The 23,438-nt window shown below is 40.3% G+C and overlaps 2 protein-coding genes across 4 annotated transcripts in view; one reads left to right on the top strand and one right to left on the bottom strand.

Annotated features, from left to right (window-relative positions):
• Positions 1-2,814: 2,814 nt before the first annotated feature.
• Positions 2,815-16,260, bottom strand: alpk1 (alpha-kinase 1). Of its 2 annotated transcripts, none has more exons than XM_041779449.1 (14): positions 16,226-16,260; positions 14,241-14,463; positions 13,472-13,626; positions 11,161-11,359; positions 10,838-10,897; positions 10,662-10,748; positions 10,048-10,124; positions 9,845-9,940; positions 9,659-9,763; positions 6,715-8,539; positions 4,929-5,076; positions 4,688-4,850; positions 4,036-4,231; positions 2,815-3,036 (listed from the first exon to the last, which is right to left on the bottom strand). In XM_041779449.1, exons 2-14 carry the CDS (start codon positions 14,353-14,355, stop codon positions 2,822-2,824), a joined length of 3,441 nt encoding a protein of 1,146 aa, XP_041635383.1. In that variant the 5' UTR covers positions 14,356-14,463; positions 16,226-16,260; the 3' UTR covers positions 2,815-2,821. The 2 variants fall into 2 exon arrangements, with proteins under 2 accessions (XP_041635383.1, XP_041635384.1); XM_041779450.1 differs by lacking the exon at positions 16,226-16,260 and adding an exon at positions 15,945-16,039.
• Positions 16,261-17,718: 1,458 nt separating this feature from the next.
• Positions 17,719-23,438, top strand: part of LOC121504388 (RAS guanyl-releasing protein 2-like) — a 106,824-nt gene continuing 101,104 nt past the window's right edge. For both annotated transcript variants that reach the window (XM_041779101.1, XM_041779102.1), the window contains exon 1: positions 17,719-18,088. The gene's annotated coding sequence lies outside the window, so the exon portion shown is untranslated. The remainder of the gene's footprint in view (positions 18,089-23,438) is intronic.

A 23,438-nucleotide genomic window follows, 5' to 3' on the forward strand; every position in this document is an offset into this window, starting at 1 on the left:
TAATCATAGACCTAAAAGGATCTTCTGTCTCTGTTTACCTCCCAAAAATCAGATCTATTTAGTTAAAATGAAGATAAATTCTGCTGGTATCTGCTTACAGCAGCTACAGTATCTTGTTTTGTTTTGATTTAATAAAACTAATGCTCACACCAACTACAGAATCTGCAGAGGAAGACCACTGATTGAAAGATTTTGATTTAATAAACTAATGTGTGGGCATATTCTTTTCTTGCCTCTGTTTAAATTGTCCTGCATTTACATGAGCAGAGGATCATTTTTCTTCAATGTGCTGACATAAAACACATTAGAAAGCTGTTTCTGATGTTTGCATGTCCTCAAATTTATTTTGTAGCATGTCATAAAAGACCTAGCATACTAAGTTGACTCTAAAATGTGAAATAGGTCGATGAAGGACTCTCTCCTCATGACAGGAGTTTTTTTTTTATTATTAAGGATAACCTTTACACCCACAGAGTCAGGTGATTCCTGCTCTGACAAACCCTGCTAAACAATCCAGTCTCACAATGAAAAGTCAGTGACTCTTAAAACAAACATTATATAAAAGAAAAAGAAAAAACAAGCCTGAATTTCACCACGAGCTAAAATGACACAAGACGCTTGTAATTCCATGGCAGGGTTGATGTGAAATACTTTTTAGCTATGTAAAATTCAGGTTTAATGACTTGCAAAAAGTACTTAAACTACACTCATCAATTTACTCCTACAGATATTTTATTTACTCTTTATTTCTAAAGCGTGCATATCCTTAACCTGTCTCTTTGGAGAATTGGAGAACAATAGTGTGGCTCAGTCAGTGAGGACTCTGGGGGTTTACGGTTTTCAGTCCCAGCTGAATCAAGTCCAGATACTGGTAGGTAGCTGGAGAGTGAATAATTATTATAATAATAACACTAAATGTATTTAGAAAGTGCTTTCAATCAAAGTGCTGTACATAGATTTAAAGGACAGAAGTAAAAGCAAACATATCGGACATACAAGCAGACATAGTAAAATTATAAAAGGATATCAGAAAACAAACGTTTAAGACTCACATGCACCAGTGAACGAGTCTTTAGCTCTGCTCTAAATACATCATTCAAAGATGCCTGCCTAGCATCTACAGGTAGACTGTTCTGGTGCAAAAAAAGAATGTTTTTACAGACTTTGGGAACACAAAAGCCCTGCACTCTGGGAATGCAATTCATGTGCAGGAATGAAATGATAGAACTGATCTAATTTTGGCATTATTTTTGAGGTGAAGCTACTCTAGTCATCTCCTTGATATGAAAATCAAACGAAAGGGTCTGATCAAAAAGCACACCAAGATTCTTAACTTTGTCTTTGCAATTGATGACACCAGTAAAATGAGCAAATCACGTCTAGCTGGTCCTATAACCATCATTTCAGTCTTAGTGGAGTTTAGAAACAGAAAATTTGCTAGTAACCATCTCCTTTCACAGGGGTGTCAAAACTTTTTCCACTGAGAGCCATTTACAGAGCTATATAAGGATGATGGGGCCACTGTAATAGCCACAAGGTGAGGTGAAAGTTTGTAAAACCAATATAATTCAGGCTAAAATATGCTTAGTAACTGAGTATGCCTAAATGGCTAGTTCAGGCAGGAAACACGTGATTTGTGGCTATAGATATTTCTGTGGCTGCCCTTCCATGAGCCTACATGCAGAGTATCAAGTATCAGAGTATACATTCCTGCTCTTCCCATGCCGATAAGGAAAGCCTAAGCCAGGGAGAGAAGCGGCAAAAAACAACACAGCGCTGGCATTAATGACAACTAAATGACACTGATTAAGTCAGATGTAGTATGAAGGAGGAGCTAGGGTGGAGGAGGGTTGCAAAAGCAGCTTGTAGAGACAGCTGTAGAGTGTAACCTGGCAAGAGCAGTCTTTGGCCTGTCTGAACTAACGCTTAACAATTGATTTAATGGCTGACTAGACAAACAGACGATCATTTCCAGGTTTAAGGCAAAACCAATCAGATTTCCGCGGGCCCTGTTTGGCCCTAGCTGCCACTAGCTCGAGCCCTGAAATGTTTTTGGTACTGTTATTTGCTGCTAAAACTACTCAGGGAGTTAGGAAATAAGATATTATCATTTTGGTTTCCATTAGTTTTACTATGCACAGTGTTGTCTCAGTTTAGTCACAAAAACACATCAATAAATTCTTCTTGTGAAGATGTTTGTTTACAGAATTTGCATGGTAGCACCATCTTGTGCTGAAGCTATGAAGAACAATACAGTCAAGAATCAGTCTAGAATCGATGAAAATTAGACAGCTGGCCCCCAGTCCATTGTTTAGACACCCCTGTCCTAACAGCAGCCTGACAGGCCTTAAGTTTATCTGTCAGACCCACTTTGCAGGACTACTGGCATATACAGCTGTAAATCATCTGCATAACAATGAAAAGAAATTCCAAATGAGTGCAAAATTTGGCAAATGTGCAAAAAAAGGAGAAAATAACAAAGGACCCAGTTGCCAGATCACTTCCTGCTGAGGTAGCCTTGTGAAAGGTACCAGACAGAGCAGTGCACCTTCATTACAACAGCCTCTTACACTGACATCTGGTCTGCAGCCTATGGATGCATAGTATTTTTAGTAACAGTGTAAATATTGCATTTCTCTTTGAAGGATTAATAAAGTCCATCTTCTCAGAGCCGCTATAAAGCAGTTTTACGTGTCTCAATCTTGTACAGTAAAAACAGTGCAATGATTAAAGCAGCAGGGGTCATTCTGGTTAAATTATAAACCTGGTTATTTAAAGTTGCCTAAACAGCAGAATGGTCATCCTTTAAGAGCTAAAGGAGTCAGAGCTTCTGAGGCAGAACCCGGGGCTGTTTGCCAACCGGAGGGAGTTCCAGCAGCTGACAGATTTCGTTGCAGTCTGGTCCGTGCTGGTCTTCCAGGAAGTACTTGAGGCCTCTGTCAGCAAAGTAGTTGCCAGGGCCTTTAGGGACCTTTGTGGAGTGAATCTGGGGGTCAGTGAGGTAGGTCAGCCCTTTGCCATTTGCTGTCACCCATCCTATGAATTAAAAAAGGACAGTTTACAATGTGAGGATGGTTATAGCAAAGTCAGATGTGCAGCACTAAGAGCATTAAGGGTGGAAAAATGAACCTTTTTATATGATAATAATCTGCCACGGTAATAATAGTCTTCATTTATAAGCACTGTAGGGACAGGCATTAGCATAAATCAGACAAACCAGCGCACATTCAGTACAATAAACAGGCATTTAATTTATAAAAAACAATACCAATAAAAAAGAGGTTAGCAGCCATTTAAAGAAACTCTGATAGTCCTGATTCTGTTGTTTTTCCTCCTTGTGTCTTTACAATTATTCCAAAGTTTCAGTTTCTGATATTTCATGTTGTCATCTTTCCCTTCATTTCTTTGTGTTCCTATAAAATGATTCTCTTGTAAAGTTTGAGTGTTTAATTTCTAGTTTTTTCCCCACCTTTGAGCTTCCCTCCACTTTTATTTATTTATTTTTTTTATTTCACCTGGGTTTTGTTTGTCACATCTTTGCCTAATCACTGTTAGATCTGGTTTAGATTTTCAGTTTGTCCCATCTCCACACTGAGCCTCTTTGTGCTCATTTTCCTTGAATTTTCTACTTATATCCTGCGTTTTGCCCTTTTCATCTGGTTTGCGTTGGACTTTATGAGTAACTTTGTTAGCTTTCATTATCAAACCATTTAAATTCTGCACTTGAGATTTAGAAAGTGTGGACACATGTAAATGTGAACTGAAACAACTGTAATGGCTCAGTTTGGGTTTACGATTCGAAAAAAATGCATCAGACTCAGTGTGCAAAGGCCTTGACTCTCTTATTTCAACAGGAGCCAGGCCATGCAGACCCTCATATATGATCCATAAAAAGCTTAAAAAATCTGTGGCATCCATTCGGAGGTAGAAGCTAGAGAGTCATTGAGGGTGGTAAAATAGTTGATATTTGGTTTGAATCAAAAATACAGCTGTGTATTGTACAGTTAAGACCGTTAATCAGTAATGTATACACACCTTGCAGGTCTACAACAACCTCCTTACAATCAGAGAACAGGTAGGTGAAGTGTCCAAAGGCAAGGCCGTATTCAGTAGCCTGGGAATATTCAGGAACTTTGTTCTTCTTTATTGTGTTGTTGGTGAGTTTGACGAAGTCTCCGAGCATGTAGGGCTCCACTGTGACACAGCCCACGATCTCATTTCCATTCAAAATCTATTCACAGAAGAAAAGAGGGAATTATGACACACTGTGTTATACAAACTCATCTGTGTATGCATTTTGTTTTTAGGCAGTATAAATACAAGCTTATTTGTGTTAGATGAAATGTTAAACATTATAAAATCACAACTTCAATCCAAAAAAAGCAGAGGCAATTATGAGAATATACACCTAAAAGCTATTATTTAAACTTTATTCCCTCTTATACCCTTTTTAAAGCCTGGAGTACCTTCTTTTCAACAACCAACATCAAACTGGCTTCACTGCTGTCATGAGAGTATATTTCTGGCTCTAAATTGATAACTGGGGGGGTGAAATTACATTTGAAATTCAACGAAACATGCTGCAGGCCATGCTACAGTCTGCTCTCTGAGGTTTATATAGAATATGTGTAGGATGGCAGTGCAGTTACGCTTTTTAGCTCCTTTTTATCTTCGTGAAGATCCTCACCAACAGAGCTTCCGAGGGAATGAAGAAAATCTGGGCCATGACTTCTTTGTCATAAAGGCTCTTGTTGAATTCAGTCACATAGTACTGGGCTGTCATCTGTCGCTCCACATCTTTCAGGTGAAACTGGATCTGCTTCGGATACTTGTAATCCTTCCCCACATAACTATGAAAGTAAAATGAAATATTAAGTAACACCTTCAGTCATTTATTCAGGGTTTGTCTACAAAGTATAGATGCATACCTGCTTAGCCTTTCCTCCTGGTGTAAAAACTGGACCCATATTGCTGTTCTCTGGCTGCCCTCCTCCTTCATTGACTCACCGATGTAGATGCAGGTCTCCCTCGCTGTCCACAGCCCTGTGGCTCTGGAGAACTTTAAATGAAGAGCACCTGAAGACAAATAGATGTTTTTTTATTGAGTATTTGGGACACAGTTGGTTTTCACATTCAAACAAAGACAAGTCTGAAATGTAAATAGCTTTTCAAGCTGTTTGTTTTGTCACAAATTTCAGACTTGTCAGAGCACCAGGATAGTACTTATATTTTATTCCCTCATGTGTTGTCTTGTTTCCTGTTTTATTTTGGTGACTTACCTTTTGTCTCTTTGTTTTTGGTCTGTTTCCTGCCCTTCCCCTGTGTGTGTGTTTCCCCCCTGTGATCACCCATTGTGTTTCTCCTGCATCTCATTGTCTCCCCCTCCCTAGTGTATTCATACTTCCCAGTCCCTTCCTCATGTGCCAGTTCGTCTTCAACCCTGTGTTAAGCGTTCCAGCCATTTTCTCTTGTGTTTCTTAGTAGTTTTTCTGACCAGTTTCCTGACTTAGACTTAGTTTTCAGACTCATGTTTTGGATACCTCTGCCTGATCTTGATTGACTCCTGTGTACTGACCTCTGCTCATCATTAAACAAACTTTGATTCAGCTTTCTGTGCTTGTGGGTCTTTTTCTGGTTCAGTTGTGACAAGACATGTATTTATGATCTAGGACACTTAATTTAATCTTACATAAGATAATATGGTTCTCACTATAGGGAAGTAAAATAACATTCCAATTTTGGAGGCTATTAAGAATTTGCATTCACTTGTAAAAATAAAGTCTGCTTTTTTCAGAAGTAAAATAATGATTTTAGGTTATTAAGTGACAAAGATTATTAGTTTTACTTAGACTTGGCCATTGCATTTGTTTAAATGTAAATCCAGCTCTGATTTATTGGACTTTGCAGTGATTAGCCAGGTTCAAATAAGCTGATTCGGCATGCTTGGCTGATATTAAGTGATGCATCTTAAACAAATGTAGGGTGGCTTTGTAGTAACTTGACAGAAATAACTTAGTTGAAATTTAGAGATAATTAGCTCACAATAGAAACAGTAAATTCATGTTTTCTCGAGTGAGGGGAATGAGCTTTTTCTGGATAGCCTGTATAGAGGCCTTATATGGTATATTTTGTTGAGGTGATGTTATGTGATTCTGTGTAGAAATAGAGATTTTGTAGAGAATTATAGTAATCTTACACAAGACAGAGCATCTTCATACAAAAACGTACATACGTTTTAATTAAATTAAGTGTCCTGGGTCAGAATACAGGTCAAATATTTGTGACAAAGCAATCTGCTTGAAAATCAATTTGAATTTCAGCAAGTTATGAATACTTTAATCATGGGTAGACCACCTGCCACCATTGACTTCTATTCATTATGAGCCAAGACTACCCCTCACCAAGATGGCACCCATGTTGATGAATCTCACCAGCAAAAACGTGGCATCCACATGTACTATATGTGTCTATGATAAACTTCTCCCTCCTCTCCAGGTCTTTGTATGAAAATATAGCTCTGCAGCAGGTTTGCAAGGAAAAAAAAGCTTCAGAATCGCTAATCGAAAATTATGCTAATCTGTTTGTTAGTATGACATTTAAATTTCAATCTGGACCAAAGTGGTGGGCTGACTTTGCCATCCCTAAAGGTGAAGGTGAAACTATTCCTCAAGGTTTAACTGACAGACTTCAACAACAGTAGGGATTCAAACTTACTGTAGGCAGTTTTGTACTCCTTCTCCTCAAGTTTGAATTTTGTGTTGTCACTTTGTAATCTCTTCAGCAGACATTCATGGCACACTCCTGCCAGCAAGGCCACGTAGTCCTGCTGTGACAACAGATACTGTCTCTTAGGGACAACTCTTTGGCTTTGTTTCTGGCAGCTGTAGCACAGGAGGTTCTCGCTCTGATGAAGGTTCACATTTTCTGCAGTGATGGTGCCACTGCTTTGGTGTCCATTTTGATACTCATCCAGCATCTCAAATGAACTCTCAGTGGACTTTTCGGTGGATGCACACTGTTCAGGAACCAACCGGGAACGGTCTGGGATTCGACCTGCTTGGCCATTCATGACAGCAGGTTTTGATTTAGTGTCAGCATCAGTGCCCATATTTGGGTCAACAACATGGCTCTCCAAAGGTCTTGGCTGGGACGAGGCTCTGGCTTCAGGACCAGCTTCAGTGTCCATATTTGGGTCGACAATATGGCTCTCCAGAGGTCTTGGCTGGGACGAGGCCCCTGACCCTGAGTGGAAGATGCTCCAGTCAGACACTGGTGACTTGCTGACTTGGCCGGTTCCAGCTTTTGATAGGCTATATGTCTGAGGTTTTATGCTTGCGGGTGAGTTGGGGTCAAGGGAAATTTTCTCCCATGATGACTGGGAACCGAAACTGTCTCCAAGGGAGCTGGAAGCTGTTCTCAGAGTGAGCTGGGACAGAGAATGAACTGCTCCTTCACCTAGTGATGGTTTCAGTGGATCGTCAACATCACTCATCCAATCCTCGGTCTCTGCATCAGCTTGTATCACTTCAAACTTCTCTGACTCTTTACTACTCTTTGAGGAAGTGGAAGGTATTAGGACTGCATGGGAACTGATACCATATTCACAACCCTGCAAGTCTCGCTTCCCCTTTTTATCACCAGATTCTTGCATATTGTTGTTGTGGTCATCGTCAACCTCAGTGGGCAGACAGCTCTGACTAATCCCATTTGCACCATGTTTGATTGCAGATCCTCCTGTGCAGTTGTTGCTCGGCCTTAGTGACCCTGAACCACTCAGGGAGAATTTCTGCCACGAAGAGCCGAGGTCATCTGTGCTTTCTTGAGTGGTGCCCAGGTCAGACTTTGTTGGTGGGTACACAAAGGATGCATTTGAACCACTCTGTTGTGGTTCCACTTCTTTGGGGGCATCTTTAGACTCTTTGCAGGCCTCAGTATTACAGTCTGTGTTGAGAGCACCAATGGTTGTTCCTATTGCTGTTATACATAACCTTGCCTCATCGTTCTTGTCACCCATTCTTTTACAGTTGGTGGCGACTGTCTCACTAAGTGATGCGTGGTACTTTTTAAACCTCTGAATAACCGTAGCGAAACCTTCCAAGGTAAAATTTACCAGTGTATCTTCAATGTTTCTGTAGCTGTCAGGGATAAAAGACCTCTTGTCTGAGTTTTGGAAAGGCTTCACTGCCAAGAGCATCTTGACTTGAGCAACAAGTTGCATGATGTCAGCACAGAGGCCGTCTTTATCTTGATTCTCTGCCTGGCAGTAGTTGTAGAAGGCAGCTAGAGCTTTCTGACAAGCTTGCGTTGCTTTTACAACAACCTCTGGAGGAGTGCTGAGCCACTTGTGAGTCACTGTGAGGGAATAGGCCGCTTTGAGGAAAGTGTGAAGCTCCTGCTTACTGGTGACCAGCTCGCCCTCTGCTTTGGTGAGAAGACCGATCTCAAATGCCTCTTTGGCCTGCAGGAGGTAGGACTGCCTTTGAGCAGCAGGGCAGTGTACAGAGAAACTGTAGGATAACAAGCAGGTCCCCTGAGTTGCCTAAAGGGAAAGGGGTCAAAAGACAACAATTAGATACAAATTTGTATCTCTTTACAGGGACTTTTTAGAAATATTCTACTACTGATAACCTTACAACCTCCAAAACGAATAAACAGCCATTTCAGACTGGGTGCATGGCAGCATCATAACAGTTGTGCCATGGCTTCAGTTTCGTTTCAATGTGCAAGTTAACAAATCAGCCCAGTCATGAGATTAACAATGCCCTCTCTCTATAAATAAAACAAATGCTACATGGAATCATCTTCCTGCTATGCTACAACTCTCTTTTTTAAGCCACCAGATGAACAATCACAGTTTGGAGCTAAAAAGTCTCAGTTTCATTTTCATATCCTGTATTTAACTCTTCAGGTATTCCTCATATCTCATTTTCAGAGTTATGTGAAGTTAAGTCCTCCCCGTTTATGAGACATCTTTGTTAAGTTGCTGCTGAAAGAACTAAATTTCCTGATGTTGCTCTTCAATTTAAATGTCCTCAATGATGATTAACATTGGAGACTTTTATTGTGACAGACTGGCAGGAATAGAACCTGTCTATCACCGGATACTTTACTACATTTTAGCATTGTGATGCTAACAGACAGGAGGGATTGAACTGGGATTAATCATACAGGACTAAAGACAAGGGTATTATGGATTAAATCACACCTTCCGCGGGTAAGATGTTTGTTCCTGCTGCATCTGGTTCAAGGGAAAAACAGCATTTAGCCTGCCCTTTAACCTCATGATGAACTCTGGCTAGAGCACAGCTGCCTGGCTCTGTGCCAGAGCAGAGAGCAGAGGTTGGTGATTAAATTTACTGTTTTCTGGCACAAGTCTCTCTGTTATGATACTCTGCCACCTACTGGATGAGAGTGGACCAAAACAAATGGAGTTCAGCCTGGCAATACTGTAAATATGGGCAAAACTGTTCCTTTCCCGATTAACCAGGAGCTGTGGTAGGAACTTAATGACTGCTAATGATGATAAAACATTTTTGAATCAGCACAGCTTATGCATATTTACAACCTCTGCGCTCCCCATATGACTAGATATATTAAAGATTTAATGAAACCCTTGTTTATGCCAACTGCAGGCAACCATGAGCTATGAACAACTTACCACATTTGTCAACACATAGAGTGAAGTGTACTGGCTGTAAACCACCGCCATCTTTGCTGCCTGGGCTGCAGAAAGAAGACGATGACTCCTGTCTCCAAGTAAGGACTGCTCAGAAAACAGGAAAGAAATTAAAGTATAAATAAGATAAGTAAGTAAAGGGATGTGTTGTGGATCAGCTGGACTTACCAAATCAATGTCTGGATTAGTCTTAAAAGAATGGAAGTCTTCATCATTCATTGACACCAGTATGTTGGCCAGTAAGCCCAGGGAAGTTCCAATGCCCTAAAAACACATCAATAGGTGGAGCAAAGGTTTACAGCTGTGATTTAAATAAGGTGTGCATGTTTACAAGCTCATACTGGGGCAGAGGTGGTGACAATATAGTTCACCTTTTTATCAGGTTGAGGAAGAGCGTAGTAGCCAACAAGAGAGGCCCAGATCAGCTCTGCTGCCTCCAACCACAGGCCTGAAACAGGAAACAGTGACATCATAAATGAAGCCTAGCATTAGTTCATGCAGGACATTGTAGTCATATACCCAGCCATGATAAGCTGGTTATCGCCTCCCAGCTCCCTAAGCCAATCACAGCTCTTTCTGTCAACACAGTGGTGTATTTAAATTTCATGTACCTCTCCCTCATCCCCGCTTGCATTATTGCTGAACCTCCTCCACCCCAGCCTCCTCCTTCATAGCATAAAGCTTGTTGTACCCTCATATTCAGATTCATGCTACTATTGATAAGTTGCTTTGAAATAACTTTATTGCATTCAGTACGTATTGTCATAAATGTATTTATTAATATGGGGGTGTCTAGCTTTGCACTCCCTGGAAATTCAAAGCACGCTGCTTGACAAACCCAGGGAGCATCTTTTAAACTCCGCCAAGTAAAACTGTACATCCATTTTGCAATAAAATAGTTAAATGTATGCTGAGAGCGCTCCTGAAGGAATGTTAATAAACGGTGATGGGAACTATTTGCTTTCATTCTGGACAAAAGTCTTACCAAGCTTTTGCAAAATCATTCCCCGCACTTGAACACTCACAGCCTGCACCAAAGCCTGATCACTTTCAGAGTGGTACACCCAACAACCTGTGCAGGAAACAAATATATTTTTTAAAGTGCTTGTAAAGATAAAAAAAGAAGCTAAAATCAATTAAAATGACATAAGTGGAACCTACCTGTTTCTCCACTGCTGTTAATGAGTCGGCTCAGTATGTACTCTGCCTTCTGCAGTTTGCCTGTAGAAAATATATAAGCTACATTTATCCAGCTCTGTGTGGCAAAACCAGACACCTCTGATTGAAATGTATAATGATGATGAAGTAATGTCAGCATGTTTATTTTGTGGCTTTGCACTATTTATTTCCCAAAACAATAATTGGGTGATGCCTGCCATATTACTCATTAATTCACAGGTATTCTTAAAGCAGAACTATGAAAAGAAATAAAATATCATTCCCATGTGTCAGTCACTATAGCTTGTTCCCACATGGCACCTTACCAGAGTTAAGGTAGACTCTAGCCTGTCGTATGACGAGCTGGGGGGCCATGGGGGTGTTAGGGTAGTGTATGTGAAGAAGCCTGGTGATCTTGAGCAGCCGGCTCGACTCGTCTGTCCAGTAAAGAAAGCGGTCGACTAGAAAGATGACTGCCAGTGCTGTGCATGCCTCATGAGCCATGATAGACGTCTTCAGAACAGCCTGAGAAAACATTTAACATTATCAGTAAAAAGGTTACAGTTGCATCAAATATTTCAAACCTTTCTTTGTATTAATTTTGAGGATTAGAGGTCAAAAGGACAGAGAATCTTATATCTAAAAATATTAGAATATTCAGGGATGTACAATATTACACTTTTGCTGGTGTTCCATATTCAGGTATTTCCAAGCTAATTTCGCTTATACCAATATTGGTAGAAATGTCATATCTGCCAATTTAAGTTTTTAAATTTTGTTTCTGCTGATGTTGATAACGTGCATCTCTAACCCTCTAATTCCACATGCTCTGCCTGCTCTGCGTCCCAAATGTGCCACTCTTTGCTCTGACCCACAGAGGGCCAACCTGCACACTGGAAGCATTTCTGGAACTGCAAAGATTGACTAGAAAAGAAGTGACTTGTTTGGCAGTGCACTTTGTGAGCAGATTACAGGAGGATGGAGAATGCATGTATCTAAGATCAATCAAATTAAGGATTTAAAATACAGACATGAATGCACAATATTGGATTTTTGCAGATATCTGACATAGTGAGATTCAAAGATTCATTTCAGTCGATATAGATTTTGATACGTAAATGTGAACTTCATACCTCAACTTCAGTCTTAAAAACACTTTAAAGTTTAAAGAATGAGAATAAACAGAGAAAAAGACTTGATTTTACATAGTGGTCCTGTTCAATGCTCCACAAACTTATCTGTACATATACGTAGCTGGTATTTACTGTTGATATAAGCCAATATAATTCACAGCCTAAATACCATCAACACCAGCAGAATTTTCATATCTGCCAATACCATGCCCATAATATTGTACATCCCTATGTATGTTCATTTATGACTGAATTCTGTTTTGCTGCACCTTTTGCACAAATTACGGCATTAATGCGATGTTGCATGGAGGCAATCAGTCTGTGGCACTGCGGAGGTGTTATAAAGCCCAGCTTGCTTTGACATCAGCCTTCAGCTTGTCTGCAATGTTGGCTCTTGTGTCCCTCATCTTCCTCCATAAATTCACTATGGGGCTGAGGTAAATTGAGTTGGCTGTCCAGCAATACCATGATCATCAAACCAGTTATTAGTAGTTAAAGCCTCTCTGAGGTCAGGTGCAAAGTCCTGCTGGAAAAGGAAACCAATGTACACAAAAAGCTTGTGATCAGATGGAAGCACTAAAGCACTAAGCTCTAAAGCAGTGGTTCCCAACCATTTTTCCTTGGAGCCCCCCCTACTCGTTTCCAAGTCATACTGAGTCCCCCCAAGACCTTTGACAAAAACTTAATAGTGTCATATGTTGGCAAAGATAAACATCCCTTTAATTGTTTTATTGATAAAACCATAAGAAGTGACTCACAGGTTTTTCTTTCCAAAATACCATTGTATAGACTGTTTATTTAGAGCTTTATCATCATTTTACTTAATATTTGCATGTCCAATTTTGGCAACCTCCGAGATCTTTGGCACCCCCCCATAGGGGGTCCCGGACCCCAGGTTGGAAACCACTGCTCTGAAGTGTCCCAGGTGGATGGCTGTGTTGACTCTGGACTTTATACAACACAGCAGGCCAACACCAGCACATAGAATGTAATATTTAAATTTCATTTTCTGTTTAATAAATCAGGTTTTACTTTTTGACTAAATTGCAGAAAAAAAACCATAAACTCTCTAACAAGTGGTTCTTAAGCTTTTTCTGCTACTTCCCCCACCAAAAACCCTATCTTACGGATTCCTATCTCAGTAGGATGTGGTAAAATCCTGAAATGCGGCTCTTTCTTTGATACCCATCTCCATACACCTGAAGCAAAGGGTTAGATATGAATCATCCTATTTTCTTATCTTGGTTTTAGTAATTGTGATGTCTGCAGTAGATTTATTACTAGTCGAACATTTACCTCAAAGTTGTCTCATATTTGCTGCGCTTTGCTTGCAGTATAAATTAGAGCATACTCTTTTAATAAAGCCTTCCCTGTCTTTACTTTGGACCCCTCTAAAGGCCCTCAGCCCCACTTTGGGAATCACAGTTTCAAACAAAACTGCTTTTTTGAGATGCATGTGTATATCTGCACAAAATCCCAAAGAAATTAAATAAAGTGATTGTACCAATAGCTGAGGCAGATGCTTGCTGATGAGGTCACTCAGGTTGGTTTTGTCATTTGCAAGAAGAGACTTCTTATACTGCCACTTCTCCGGCACAAAAGGCCACTTCATTTCTATGGCCTCCTGCAGGAGAGAGGCCAGTTCTTCACACAGGGAGTCTGTAAAACCAAGAGAAAACTCCAGTTAAGGCATCTGTAAGTGCAAAGTTCAATGCTGAAATCTGGAGTCTACAAAAACACCCAAGAGGGAACACCCAGGCCTTTTCACTTTTAAATATTATGTATTTGTTAGCACAATCTGGACAGATTGCTGTTGTATTAAACTTTGGGTGACCTCCGGTGGGAGGCAAAATCCTCCTTCTTGGTAAAAGATTGCAAAATAGAGAGGAAAGAGTTTTAAAAAGTGGAGATGGCACTGCCTTCCCATGCGCTTCGAGACTTTGTTTTAGTAGACTTCGACAGAGTAAGGGTCCTCTGTGTCAAACAATTGCACCAGTGTTAATTTAAGATTTATATAAAGAGATAATTCATGCAACAATCAAAGCAAAACAAATAACCTTTAGTTTGATAGGTATGTCTTTCTGTGAGTTTAAAATAACTACCTTCCAAGCATGTGTTACTTGTAAGCATTAGCTGAACATAACACATAAATCTCCCTCAAAATCACTCCAACTCCTCTTTAATCCCACTCCAAAATCTCCTCTCCCAAATCCCAATCTGAGCCTCTCATGCTGAAGTAAAAACTAACCAAACAGCACCATCTTGTGTCGTACCTCTGCAGCTGCAGTACTTCATCCTCTCCTCCTCTTTGGGCTGGGTGGATGGCTGGAGTTTACCCGCTGCAGTGAAGCACTCTTCCAGTAAAGCTCCCACCTCCTGGCTGGCCATCCTGATAAGAAGATGTCGATCTGCCCCTGTGGATGGAAGAATTTCCTTATTTTCCTGGCCTCTCGTTCCCCTCTGTGCTTATTTTGGAGCGATTCAAGATGGGAAATCCTGAGGAATGACCAGAGTGGTGTCGAGAAATAATAAATCACTTTTACATTCAAATGAAGAAAGATAATATTTTTTCATTTCACAGTTTTTCACCATTGCTGAAACACTATTTTCCATTCTCTGAACCAAACGGTCAGTTGCCTACACTGGTTTATCAAATCAGCCCCCAAGGAAAAAACCTTAAACACTTCTCCTGGCTTAGAAACTCTACACACACTATCTCTCTCTTTAAAACACATGCGATGCATGATGGTAAACACTGATGGCAGAAGTTAAAACACAGCCAGTCAAAAGTGAAAACACTTCTCTCTAATGGATCAGTTTTGGCCAGTTGATATCAAAAATGGATGGAGACAATGTGAGAGTCTGAGTGTGTGAGAGGAGGAAGGAAAGGGAGACGTAGAGGAAGACCAACACCAAGAAAAAAAAAACATTTCAAGGCATGCATGATGTTATTATTGTATTTAGGGTTGAGTATTGTTCTAAAACTATACTTCTTATATGGTGCTGGTACCAAACTGGTGCCTGAATTGAGACTTTTGAGAGAAAAAAAGTGAGTTGAAAGACGGTGGGAGAACAAATGCTCTCATGGTGTCATAAACGATTTGCAGGATTACCTTTAAAAGATGCCAGTAAAACACGGGATAAGAAAAGTGGTGATTGGGCCTTTCATTTGGGGTGACAAGGAGTTGCACTGGATTGGCGGCGTATTGAAATTAAGTGTGATATCTGTGTTGTGATTTGGCCTGATAGGTATCAGTTGTGTTGTTATTGTTATTCATCCCTAATTGTATGATATATATTATACAGTATATATATAGTTAGGGACTGAAGTTTTAGGTCTAAAGTACGGTAAAATATAGGTACTGTTATTGGTATAAGCTCAGCATTTTGTAAATAGCAACATACGGGATGTTGGCAAAAACCCAGTATTGTGCAAACCTAGAAATTTTCGATGAACTTCATGAAATAGTGACACACAAAGTTTTTTCTCATGAACGAAAATGAGGGACACTGGATGAAAAATCACAATCGCAATCTGTAAACTATGACTGAGTTGTAAATATGTCTTTTAGAAACAGTAAACAAAAACAGTAGTAGTAAACAAAGACTCTAGCACAGTGTTGTCTGTCATTGCAATACCAACATCGTCCCAACATTTTTGTACTCAGACCTGATTGTTTGCTGTGATGAATCAACCTGATGAATCTAAATCAAAATCTAGAGATTTTATTAAATCGCTTCAAATCTTGGGTTTGTGTTGAATGTTAAGAGAAAAAAGGAGATAGAGTATGAGAATTATAAAAAACTGTAAGAATCACACACCGTACCTGATGAGTCTAGGAGCTAATGTACCCTGTAATGCCCGATTAAATATGTCTATTAGGCTATGCACATTAAGTTAATTCTGAAAGTTATTTAAGGTTTATTCAGTTACTTTCGCTTTAAAATTTAAACTCAAGAGACAGGATTAAACTCACCAAAATAAGGAGTACAATGAAGCCGAAACCTACTAGAATATAGTTTTACACTACAGATTTATAGATGTTATATTCCAAACACAGAGTGATTAAATTCGTCAATAAAAGAGCAAACCAGAGACACGTAGCCACAAAATGAAGCCATTTCTACAGACTTAAAATAAATTCCCTTAATGTTTGGCTTTTTCTGTAAAAGGGTTCTATTTAGCAGTGACAATCGATTTATAAAATAATGTTGTTATCCACAAAGTGGTTAATTAATCAGTTTAAACCGCTCCTACCGTGATTTCCAGTTTCCTTCGGCTTCCTGGTAGGGAAGTAACAGTCAGTGCTGCGTTCAGGGACTTTCGGGCACAGTGCAATTCCAACCTGAGTGGATAATTCCAGCTTTTAAAAGCGTCTCGGAGGAAGACAGGTTGATTCTTAAATAGTGAAGACGAATGCGCAATGACTTTAATACATTAGCCTACTTAGCGTCAAAATTAAACAAGTAGCCTTTAGTTGAGACCGTTAGCCTAAATGTTCATATTTGTGATTAAGTGGTATGGCAAGTAAAAAAGTGAACAAATGTTTGGTAGTTTTTTAAAGCTGTGCTCATTATGCTTATAATCGTTTTTTTTTTGTACAACAAGCCCTAAATAAAACAAGAGCGAACAAGAAATTTCCCATCATTCATCTCTTATCGCGACCATTCAGACGGCGCTGTTAGCTACGAACTGGTTTATGCTAGCTGTAGAATTTACAGGGGGAAATCAACATATTGCAGGTCTAAGCTTTATAATTTGACAAAAAAGTATTAAGAAACGTTTTCATAAGGTTACAAATGACTCACAAATACAATTATATCGATATGGATGCAGAATTAAATGTAAAAATTAGCTACGTTTGATAAGGGTAGTGACAACTGTTAGCATTGTTTTCAGCCGTTACTTAGCTAACGAACATGTAAATATTTATAGTAAAGTCATAGAAACGCTGTAATCATATATTCTATCTGTATTTATTGCTATTTAAATATGAATATGATAATTTATTACTATTTAACCTTTTCTATTTTTTTTAACACTTTACATTAGTTATTAATAGAATATGCCTACAACAGTTTTTACGGGTAATACCAATAGGCATATAGCACCAGTTACTGAAATGTAAACGTTTAGTAACTACTTTAAAACAATATCGCATTTTTTCACCCTTAAATGACCATAAAGAATCCATACATTTCATGTTTATGCCGTCTCCGAACCACTTGACCCGGCATAACCTGAATGCACCATGTGACGTCATCGAGGGGGCAGGACCCCATGCTGCAGCAACAGGTTTGTTTGAGCTCTGTATGAACGTGAGACATGTAACTGAGGATTGCAGCGGGAAATCACCCCAAGAACATAGCTGAAAATGACAATACCGCATTAATGGTCTCAAATTAAGTCAGACACATAACTGCAGCAGCTATTCCCTTCTTGTTTCATGAATAAAAAAGAAAACATTTGGTGTTTCGGCCAAAGGAATCCGTTCACATGATAAAATGTCGGTAATAGTTCAGTTAACGAGGTTTATTTGAAGTCAGCACTTCCCTAGACGTAAACAGAGTACACTTAAGTTCTTTTTACTGGCATGTCGCATTGATGTCGCATAACAGCCAACAAAAAGACAGATTGTTGTGGTGCGTAATGGTGCATAGCTGCTCGTACACAACAAGCATGTGCACTGACTGTGGTGTTGCTGTGATACTACCAATAGGCGGGACTGTGACTCTGCAGTGTGTCTGCGAGCTGCACAGCTGGAACCCGAGCAGAAGGCTGGCACACGGTCCAGCTGCGAGCGGATGACAGAGCTGCAACAGCAACAACACACATCAACTTGGTGCCCGAAGTGCGCCAGGAGAGGGACTTTGTTGGGTTAATGTGCCACGAAGAAAATACCCGCATAGCTCATTCAGTGGAGCGTCCGCACGAACTCTGAGGAAGGATCCGAGCTTCTTCTGATGAGTGCCTCTCTCTGCCTGACCCGGTGTCCCCACTTCGAGGCGTGTTGAGTTTGGAGGTGCTGGTGATGTAACGATTTTCACCTCTGTGCTGTCTCCACAACTGTTATCACTGAAGCTTTCTCTTGAAGAGTATGGGACCCTGCAAACTCTGAAGGTAAGAAATGTGCCATAACTTGCACGTTTGAACGAAAGTGAGTGCGCATTAGGACATTTTTACGCATGGCGGCTTCCAGGTGTCCCGTCTCATTAATGTATTAATTAGGCAGTTATTTTTAATATGTGATCAGTCCACGATCAGTAAGTCTATGAGTGGGATTTTGAACAGTTGTTGTGAAACACTACATAAGCTCGCGTGAACTTGTCCTCTTGCAACCGCAGCTATGCGAGCCTGAGAGTGTTTAATGTTGACTAATCAGGGACTACTGTATGAGGAAACAATGCTCACAGCTGCTCAGCTCAGACTTGTTAAAGTCATTGGATGCATCTTATAAATGCACCAGTTCAATTAACGGAATGAACAGGCCGGTGTCAAGGTATTTTTTGAAGCAGAGGAGCATCCCTGGGCGCTGTGGGGGCGGAGGGAGAAACGCCTGTTCCTAAAATTAGGTTATAAGACAGAGCTGCTCTTTATTCTGTCTTGAGTGTTGTAAAAACGATGGTAAAAAAAAGCCTGTTGCAACGTAATGACATCTTCTAAGAATATGGATGGAGGAAAGATGCAGAGGCCGGATTTAATCTGCAGATTTCATGTCTGAGGTATCCCTCAAATTGACAGAGGCTCCTGGCTGTTCTGCTAACGACCAATTAACGCCTGCATTCACTTTTCTCACATATGGCCATTTTCATCTTGCAAAACTCAAATTCTGTCATAAATTTGACCTGACGTCGGCGGTACAAACTCTTAGATATTGAATACGGTCTAGTCAGCAAAAAAGCATATTTATGAACTCATTAGCTACTTTTGATTGTGTTCTCTCTCATGCATTATGCGATGAACCAGGCATACACTTCAACTTTTGGCAGAAACACACCATTTATACTGATAACAGAACCATTCTAGGTGTCTTGCATCAACCCTTATAGTTAATCAGCCTCCAAAAATGCAAAAAATAATTTTGTTCTCAGTGGATAATAGTGAAACAGCATTTTAAGATAAAACATGATGAGCCAGATTTCCTCAGTAACAAATCCACATCCTCACAGATGTATTTATACTGATTTTGGAAATTGTTGTCCTCTGGATACATGGATATCATACTGATAAATAGTATTATTGTAAATAAAAAGAAACTTCTTTTAAAGCACCCTAAAATCCAGTGTAAAAGTGGTGCTTTCTTTATCTATAAAGTTGGCTGTAGCTTTTAGACTGAGGCGACTTCTATGGCACTATAAAGTGCTGAGACATTTAGCGACGTTATGGTAAGTGCATGCAGCCGCCACCATCACAAACTGCATGGGACCTAACCTCAGTGCTTAGGACATGCTGGTATACATAACATAGACCACACCAGCCAGGGTTGGCGCTCTTTTTTAACCACTTTCTGCCCTTGTCAGGTCATAACCATGCAGCTGGTAAACAGGTGGAGTACTGGTTTGTCAGAGAACATTCCTTAGTTAGGGTCGGGTGGAGGAGGGCAGAGTGACTGTTTCATCACTGCAGGCTGAGAGCTCAACTACCGTAATATATCTAGAGGATGTGCAGATTCCATATGGCGAAAACAGATGGTACTAAAGGAGCAACACTGCTGCAAAGAAAACACACACTGAAGACTTTGCAGAAAGCAATTTGTCTCATCCTACGGGAAGATGGTGTAAACCAGGGGCTATTCAATCCAGTCCAATAAAGATGTGCTCAGTGATTAGATGTGCTTAAATAGCAAGTTAATTGCTGACAAGGCAAATGGCCGATCAGATTTCAGGGTAGCCCTGGTTGGCCACTACTGGCTCCACCCTGGTCAGAATAAGAATAACGCTGTACTACAGGTTTTACTGTGTCGTCTTGGTTTAAATCAAGAAAAAAACATCAATGAATTGTTCAGTCAAAATGTTTGTTTACAGAATTAGCATGGTAGCTAGTTGTGAAACTAAGATGTAAACTAATCCAGATACATTCATACTGTCATAACAAACTAGATACATGTATTTTATGTGTCATCAATGACAGTTTTGTGTCACATTCCTGGACGGCAGCTTATATGGGGTGACATATTTCACAATATATTAGCAAAGCTTCTGCATGCAAAGCTCTGGTAAAATATGAGCAGGGTAGGCAAGCTACTTGTATGCTGGAGCTAGCTGGTGGATAAAACTCACACAGACGCCAGCCGGGAGAAGTGCAAAAATATTTCTTCCACCAAGAAAGGCGTTCAGTAAAGTAATGCTGTCAAGATCTGAAAGAAACTGCTGCTGTACCTTTAACAGAGCCAATCACTCCTTCAGCAGCTGTTTTATAAACGGACTTACAGTACAACTAAACCCTGCCTGGAACAGTAGCAAACTTATGCCAAAGCAGGTTCAACAACCGCAATCTTGTCTTGGCAGAGAATATATTTGTACATGTCTTACATTTATTCTTAGCTCTACCATTCACAACTCAAGCAGTGGTAGCCTGTCTGCACAGGAGAAGCGCATACGTGGAGCCTAACTTTGTCTTGTCGCTCTGATTGGCCCGTCACAAATGTGACAGAATGTTCCTCCAATCACCTTTTGAGAATTTTTAAAAACGTTGTGCCCTTCCCAAATGCTTTCTGTGGGAGCTTTCCCAGATTAATGTGAAACACAACCATGCAGTAGATATATAAAACAGTCTATCTGGCATGTCAGATTACCTTAATCCATAATTGGCACAAAGAAACAACCACCGGTGTTTAATGCCATTGCAGATTTGGAAAGAAACTGCAGTTCCTTCAGTGTCCACTTAAGGTTGGTGGCAAAAGTCAGGAAAACTTTACTTGGTCCCATAAAAAGAGCTAAAAAACCCCAGCAGAAATCGGCATAGCCTGATTTAAAAAGGATTTGGTAGGCCCATCAGTTGCTGATTTCTCTACTTTTTAAAAATGCATCACTTTTTATGACATTAAGGCTAAAAGTTCTTCATAGTTTAGTGTGTGTCTGAGCTGACTGGCAGAGCTCTGTGTTAACTCCACCTCATTGCCTCATACTAGATTGATCTAAAGTTGGATGTGGCACATGCTTCAAAGCAAGAGAAACCAATGAGTTGCACCACTGAAACCACGCAGTTGATTGATGGCACAGATCTGTTATGACTGGCATCTGCTGATGTTTCTAAGTTACTAATCCTAAGAGAAGCTGTGATGTGATAGACATTTGTTAGTGGTCTAAGTCTAAAGTAGGCTTTGAATGATTATCAACCAATTATGGGGCTTATATTCTTCTGGAAAAATCCATATCAATTCACTCATAGTCTACAGGATTTTCACATCTGGAACACAGCTTCACAACACCAGTGCGGCATTTGAATCTTTATTGAAACCTTGAACATGACATCAGAGGAAAATGGCTAGTGCATGAATTTGATGAATGCTGATGAGAGCGCTCCTACAACAGAGAAGAGCACTGAAGGCCACATCCGGGCCTATTATGAGAAAACCTCGGCTGCTGAATTAAACAAGCGAGAGGTCAGACGTATTTTGCCCACTTTATTTTCGTTCGATCAGCCCCCTCATTACCTGTCTTTTATACCGGCTGGAGCTGTCTGACTGCAGTGAATCAAGGTGATTTTCTCTCTCAGAGCAGCAGGGATTATAGAAGGCATCTCTGAGTGCCGGGGCTGCTGATTACTTGCTCTACTGCGCCTTCGCCCATTCCCCCCCGAGCCTTATCCACCCATGTTTTGGCATCTACAATGTGGGATTTGACTTTTAAGCTGTGACTGGCTGCCTGTCTGGACATTTGAATCTTAGTGGCTGCAGTTTTCTCAGCATATGAGATCTTTGTGATGTGCGGAAACTTCTCTTCTTACTGTTTTCAGTGCAGCTGCTCCAGCTGGATGTTGCTGGTTAACTGCAACTGCTTCTATTTGAATATCAGACAAGTTGGCTTTGTGTGCATGCACCGTCTGAGTCAGAGGATGCAAATATTCAGCATCAGCTGTCATACGCATGTGCCCACTCGTGCTAATCTGTCACTAATCAATAAAACAAATTGTCCAAAGTCCATTTAATCAGCTTGTTTGATCACTTTGTTTGGCTTCTGGTGAAGTCAAGTGGATCTTGACTTCAAATAATTCTCAAAGGAGGGATTTTATGGACTGAAAGCTAGTGCCAAAATCAAGTAGCTGACATTAAAAAGAGGCTCTGCATCTCTGTTTTGCCTCCCTCTCCTCCACTGCCGCAGTGCAATTACTTCAGGCCTCTGGAGCAGCCACCCTTGATATTTAGCATCACCTCCTTCACCTCCACCTGCAGCAGCGATGCACTTATCAGCGGAGCCAGCCATAATTGGGTCTATTGTGCGGGGCTGCTGCTTCATGCCAAAAGCCCAACAGCAAAAAAAAAAACAAAACTGGGATGAGGAGTAGGAGAGGAAGGAATAAAATAAAAGGCCGAACACAATGAGGAAGAGTTAAGTAAAACTCAATAATTACAGAGAAGCAGCTCTGCCAGAAACGTGCTGGATGTCCGCCATCGTTGGAGTGTGTGGATAATTGCACTTGTCGCCTTTGTCAGTTGCCTTCCCTATATCACTTTAAATTAGTGAATCCCATTTATTCATGCACACGTTTTTTTTTTACTACATTTCTTGCCACTGGTGTCAACAGTTCTATTTTAACCAGCTGGATCACTTTCAAACCAAGTAAGCTCATTTACTTAACACCCCTGTGAGGTTTTTTTAATTGGTTATTATGAAACAGCTTGAAGTTAATACTGATGCCTCTTTGTGAACAACAAAAGCAAGTAAGACCATTAGAAACAGGTTTGATTATTTCAGGTATTAAAGTGTCAGCTGCTACAGTGGAGAAGGTGCCGGTCTAAGTTTATTACAGTCCACAAATATCACAGCTTTGTCCAACATTTCCACAGCAAAACAAACCAGAATAGTCCAGAAAAGTGAGGTGCTGTGTAAAATGTCAATAAGAACAGAATGCAGTGATTGTCAAACCTCATACACCCAGATTTTATTCCCTATAGACTATGAAAACATATCAGATGTTTAAACTTAAACATTTCACCTTGTATTTAAGAATATTAGCTTATTTTGAATTTGATGGCAGCAACACATCTCAAAAAAGTTGGAACAGGGACATGTTTACCATTGTGCAGCATCTGTTCTTCTTTAACAACAGTCTGTAAACATCTGTGGAGTAAGGAGACCATTTGCTTTAGTTTAGGGAAAGGAATGTTGTCCCATTCTTGTCTGATGTAGCATTTAAGCTCAACAGTCCTGGGTCGTCTTAGCCGGATTTGTCATTTTATGATGGGACAAATGTTTTCTTCTGGTCTACAGGTAGAACAGTTGAGCACCTGCATTCTTCAATTGTGAAG

Source organism: Cheilinus undulatus, linkage group 22 (genome assembly GCF_018320785.1).
Source record: "Cheilinus undulatus linkage group 22, ASM1832078v1, whole genome shotgun sequence".
NCBI lineage: Eukaryota > Metazoa > Chordata > Actinopteri > Labriformes > Labridae > Cheilinus > Cheilinus undulatus.